The sequence below is a fragment of the Pteronotus mesoamericanus genome, unplaced genomic scaffold (assembly GCF_021234165.1).
Source record: "Pteronotus mesoamericanus isolate MK-2021 breed Mesoamerican mustached bat unplaced genomic scaffold, CSHL_Meso_final scaffold_476, whole genome shotgun sequence".
NCBI lineage: Eukaryota > Metazoa > Chordata > Mammalia > Chiroptera > Mormoopidae > Pteronotus > Pteronotus mesoamericanus.
The window spans coordinates 103,509-109,508 of record NW_026555318.1 but is presented as its reverse complement, the minus strand read 5'-3'; the positions used below and the strand labels follow the sequence as shown (position 1 = coordinate 109,508).

Below are 6,000 nucleotides of genomic sequence, written 5' to 3'. Positions count from 1 at the left end.
TCTCTTCCTTCAGCAAACAAAATTATTTATGAAGCTGTACATTCAGCAATAGGGAGCAAAAGGAAAAAAAAATTACCTCAAGGAAAGCAACAGCTCCCTTCCTGGTGGGATCCGTCATTTTACAGACATGAAATATTCATATCAGAGATCTTATATTTCAAGAGGAATGGGTTACATATCAGAGCTACAAGAGTAAATATTTTATTTATTACCAACAGGGAATTAGAAGACTTTCTCTGGACACCAGTTCTTGCCCAGACTTCTGGAGATCGGAGTCAGCGTGACCTCCCCTCTCTAATTAACCCTCAAATTTCATATTTCTATCCACTACTGGCCTCTGAATTCCCTGCCCAATGCTCCACTCCAGCCTTTGAGAGCTGCCCACAGACTGTTCTGATGTTGAGTTGCATTCACAGATCCCTAAGTACTCACCACCTTCCATTGAAAGGTTTGACTCTTGGCCTTTATGAACACAGGGTTTTAGAGAAACTAATTCAGGGAAACCATCTGTTCTGAGCGCAGCTACTCTGTGCCCCCAGCTCTAAGCCGATGGCCCCAGTACAAGGAATAGGGCTGATAAATAATGAATCAGCATCTTGCTCAATTGGTGGTGTTTAAAATTCTTTTCAGGTGAAAAATTACCACAGTTTTGTGCTCATGGCAGATTTCAAAGGGAGACTTGAAGCAGAAAATCTTTAAGGGACCCCTGCACAGCCAAAAGTTCTTTTCAGGCTGAAGTACACAAAATATTTAGTAACCAGGACTGTAGAAGGACTAACGAGGAGATCCAGGGCCTGGAAAAAGGCCGTTTCTTGAGCTTATCCTTGGGGTCTTATGTAGACAGGCTCTATATACACTATACACATGGTTGGTGGGAATCAGCAGCAGCTCTGGGGGACCTGGGCGATCAGGTAGGCGTCCAGCTCCTGGCACTGGTAGAGGGCTACGCTGTCCAATACCCACTCTCGGGTCACCACCGGTGTCTCACCCATCTGCCCAATCACTGAGGACAGAGAACACAAGCAAAAATTAGTGTCAATTCACATTTTACCAGACCAGACTCAGTCAGTCTAGCCTGGGGGCCTGGTTGTGAGTTCTCACGGTTACTGAGGAAGGAGCAAGAGTTAATTTTAAGCAATACTTCAGGACATAGAACATTCCTCAGAAGGCTGAGGAGTGGCTGCTGGTGAAAGCCTCCAGCTTCTGACAACTTTAGTAACACGAGCTCTAGTCTGTTAAAAGAAAAGTCATCACAAGAGAGCAAAAGAGTAATGAAACTTAATGATGGGGAAACATATTTGCAATATCTTAAGTGAAAAAGCGAAAGAGTATGATGAGCATGATCACATTCATGTGACATATATGTGAACATACACTCTCCTGGTAGAATTTTATGCATTCATGTGACATATATGTACACACACACACACACACACACACACACACACACACACTCCTGGTAGAATTTTATGGTGATCATCTCTAAGTGGCAGGATTACTGGGATTCTTTTATTGTTTATTTTCCTTTCTATTTCATGTAATGAATATTCATATTTAACCCACCAATGGATGTAGTTCATGGATTACTTTTAAATGCAACAAACAACAAAAAAGTTTTAAAAGGACATTTTAGCCATTCATTCATTCAACAAATATTTGTTGAGCACCTCAGATGTGTTAAGAACTGTGTTAATTAAGCACCAGGTAACCTGTGGTGACACAGGACTCCATATGACACAGACACATGCTTGTGGCCTTCTGGAGTCCCACACAGGTGCACCATCCACTCCAGTTGATCTCAGCAGGAAACTTAGACCTAAAAACACTACAGTGTGTTTGCACTACAGTAATCTGCATACTTAACGTGGGCTCTCTACCCCACACTCCTCTGGATGAATGTGTGACAGCAGGACTTACCATGGGAGCCGCTGTCCTCTGTCCAGGCCTCTGGCTGCATGACCACAATCGGGTGAGTGCCCTGCATCCCCCGGGAGGAAACAACATTGAGGCTATCAGAACAGGACTTTGGGAACGGTCACTTCACCATTTCCTGATGTGTACTAAAGCAGGCTGCTCTGGGGCAACTGCACAGAGGAGGGGGAAGGGCACATGGCAAAAAGGACTGGAGGGAAAGAGACTTCCCTCAGTATTTGAAACACTTTTGGCTCTCAGGTCCTTGCCCGCCCCTTACAGATGGAGTCTTCTGGCACAGACACGTGGTTGGAGAAGGCTTGGGGGGAAGACAAGCTTCCTGGGCTACACTGAGGCACGAAGGGGTGGTTCACGGGGACTGATGGGGGCCGCCTCGCTCAGTCACCAGACAGAACACCGTGTCCTCCCCCTGACAGGGCACCAAACGCTTACCTCGCTGAGGGTGAACGCTGAAGGCTCCTTCACCACAGAAGCCCCACAAAGCTGCACCATCCACTCTAGCTGATCTGCATGGGCATTTAGACAGAAAATCACCACAGTGACCTACACATTCAACCCTGGTCCCGTACCCCACACTCCTCTGAGAGAAGACTTACAACAAGACTTCTCGGTGGGAGTCCCTATCTCTTTGCCCCAAAGGGACAGAAAGGCCTTAAAGTAGAGGAGTATGGATTCTAAGTTTATTTGTCATTGATATGCTACCTATTTTGGTTATCAGTCCCCATAAGGCCACTTGGTAGATAAGGTTTAATAGTCTCTGAAATAAAACACAAGACCTAATTTCCATTAATTTGCTAAATTGCTGGCTAAGATACTGTGAAAAATACCTCCTGTCTTCCCTACCTCCTTGCCTAATTCTATGCTGGTAATTGACAATCACAGCCACTGAGAGCACCGTACTCAGTGGTAATTACTGTAAATGTCAAGAGATGGGAAGACAATTTATTAAAAAAAAGAAAAGAAAAAGAAAAACCCTTGTAATCCTGGACAGACACTCAGTATGTCAGCTGGAAAGGCTAAATGGTAAGCTGGTATCAACAATGTCAGGGGACTAGAAATCAGATGAGATTGTACCTGGATTTGACTTGTGCCTGGAAAATTAGGAGAACTGACCAATGGGTGGCTTCTGGACCCCTTTGGGTACTCTTTTCTATCAACCTATTTCTGGAGATTGCTAAGGTGCTCCTCTTTGTTTGAATATATTGAGGTCAACTGACTCATCTCCAAAATGATACCCACTAGAGGCCCTGGTTTTCATTATACCAAAGTGCAAAAACACTGGGAAGTCTATGTGTGGCATGTGGAAAATTCATAAAGACTCAATCAATAACCAATAAAGAAGACAGAAGCAAAATTACTTTGCCAGGTTTTCTTGCTGCCAGTCATCATGTATCCCTGACCAGATGGCAAGACCCTCTTCTGAAAAGTAAGAGGTCTTGATCCCAGGGGCAGAAGTGGGCACAGGGGTAGAGGTAGTTACCTTTCCTTTGGAAAATAACAAACCAAAACTACATATATACCAGGGCCTAGGCATCACACAACTCCACAGTGGAGCCCCACAGCACTCCCAAACAACATTGCATTTAGCGTCAAATTTAATGAGAAAATGTTTATCAAGCCTTCCCCTGCTCTGGGCCTATACAGGGGGCATATGCAGCTGCTGTGCTTTCTTCATTATCAAATGAAGATGGTTTAGGACGAACAGAATATCCCCCTAGCTTATTTCTCCCCCCTTCTTAGACCAAAGAGTAGGTAAGAGCAGCTCTACCCCATCTGAACACAGAACACGCTGTGTCCTAGATATTGATTCTTCACTGCCTTCTAGCTCTTGAGAAGGGGCACAAAGCTACTTTATTTTTTTTATTTTTTTTATTTTTTTGGTCACGGTAACATTTAGGTCCAGTTTTGTCTGAGAGGTAATAGAGAAATAGAACAACCTCTCACCAATGTGAGGAACCCCCATAAGATGATCCCTCCTGTACATTCTGTTATGTAAGGGGAAGGCTGGTGCTGGACTCTGCAGATCTCTGTCTCTTACCTGTGGGCATGTTGGCAAAGGGCCCATAGCAACAGATTTCTAGGCCCCTGAAGATCTGGGATAGAGAAAAAAGAAACAAAAAACATTGAGTTTTATTAAAAAACAACATAAAGAGACTCTCAGAAAATAAGTACTTCCTTTTTTCTTTTCTTTACCATCTGATAATTTCTGCTGCTACTTCCCAGAGACAATCAGCCCAATGTTCAGAACACTGGGGGAACTTAGGAGACGTTTCTGAAGTGTGTGTGCAGCTGATCTGCTCTCCAGTCATGCTTTGTCAGTCAAGGGCTGAGCATCCCGCTTTGCCGTCAGTCATGCCCAGGCTTCTCCCTGATGACTTTTTCTAGGTGACTCCACTTGTTAGAGATGAGAGGGGGAAAAGGTCCTTATTTTGTTTAATGGCAAGAAATTCAGCTTTTAGCTGACATTTGATGTTTATTCAAACTTGGTACATCAGTACTAACTAAATCTACATGACTCTAAATGGCAGAGAGGTCTACATCTATTTTCTATGTCCACCCCCCTTCTGTCCTGGCCTCAGAGCATCTGTTCCTGCCTCCACACTGCTCTGAGAACGCCCACTGTTCTTTGAGGAACAACGAAGTGAAGCCTGGTTCTGCCTCCCCTTACCGAGCTGACCTGACCGCCTGGTTTCCAGGAGACAGACCACACCGCACCTCCTAGGGGCCTCTTCCACTTACAGTGCTCAACAGCACCATGCAAAAGAACTCTCTCTGATGATGGAAATGTTCTATATTTGTATTAGTAAGGTAGCTATGAGTCACATGCAGCTACTGAGCACCTAAAATGTGGCTGAGATAAGTGAGAAACAAAACTTCGTATTTTATTTTATTTACAATTTAAACAGCCCATACGGCTGGTGACTACTGTGTTGGACAAATTCTTACACATGCACTGGCACTGGCTCTTAGGAAAAGACTGGGGTATCATTTAAAAGAAGAAATCTATTTTGTGACAGTTGGCTGGATATATATCATTTGCGTAAACCTCGTTTCCTTCACCTTCTTTCTTTCTCCTCATTCCACTAAAAAAAAAAAAAAAAAAAAAAATTGCCTAGGCCTAGAACTCGCCTTGCTTCAAATATAAGACTGGGGTAGAGAAAAATCAGGAAGTTAAAAGCACATGATTACCTTTTAAGAAATATCCTACCACCCCCATTATAGCCAGAGGGCAGAGGAATGAGAAAGGACACTAAAACAGATCTGTTTCTGTTTTAAGCGACAGCTTCCATCTGTGCCTTTCTCGCCGTATGAATAAACTGAATCCCCAACCTGTTAAGAGGACCTAGATGCTCATAAGTTCTCCCTGGGCAGCCTGCTGGAGCCCAAAGTCGCTGCAAAAAATACAAAAGACTGGAATTCTTTTCCACCCGGGCTGGTTCTCACTGATGAGTATGTCTAGTTATGGGATAAGAAATTTGAAGTTTCACCTCTATAAATACATTTCTTTTCCACGAGAAAATACTACGGTGATAAATTGTATCTTCAAATGTCATTACTTGACCAGGTCCTTTGCATCACTGCCACCCCAAATGCAGGAAAACCCCCGAAACACTGAAATTTCCTTTGAAGGAGGGGAAAATCTGGTGCCAATTCTGCTTGAAGAAGGGGAACAGAAACAAATGGCTGCTTGCAGAACTCCCCTGGGTGAACGCAAAAGCAGGGCCACAGCTTTCCTTGGCATCTGGAAGTTCCTGGAGAGGTTAAAAAGGTGAGGGTGGGCTGATCCCAAGGGTTCAGAGTTCCAGGGCTTGATTTGTGATCATCTCCCAAAGCAGTTTTCCTTGGAAAATCACCTCTTATTGGTTCTCCCTCAAGTTCTGTAAAGGGACAGAAGGGGCTCCTTGCAGGGATGTTCTGAAATGCCTGGCGGTGCACTTGAAACAGGGAGAAATGCAGACTGGAAACACACACACTCAGCTGGGGACCTAAGAAAGCTATCGGCTTAGGCCTGACAGGCAGGTTTGAAATCTTGCCTGAGCTTCTCCCTCAGGGCAGGACATAGGCTTG

General features: G+C 44.3%; 1 protein-coding gene across 1 annotated transcript in view; it reads right to left on the bottom strand.

Moving 5' to 3' along the window:
• Positions 1 to 856: 856 nt before the first annotated feature.
• BRCA1 (BRCA1 DNA repair associated) overlaps positions 857 to 6,000 on the bottom strand; it is a 53,031-nt gene continuing 47,887 nt past the window's right edge. Inside the window, 5 exon segments of the mRNA XM_054593639.1 lie at positions 857 to 895; positions 897 to 1,003; positions 1,918 to 1,978; positions 2,365 to 2,438; positions 3,971 to 4,025. Of these exon segments, the coding sequence (XP_054449614.1) occupies positions 857 to 895; positions 897 to 1,003; positions 1,918 to 1,978; positions 2,365 to 2,438; positions 3,971 to 4,025 (336 nt within the window).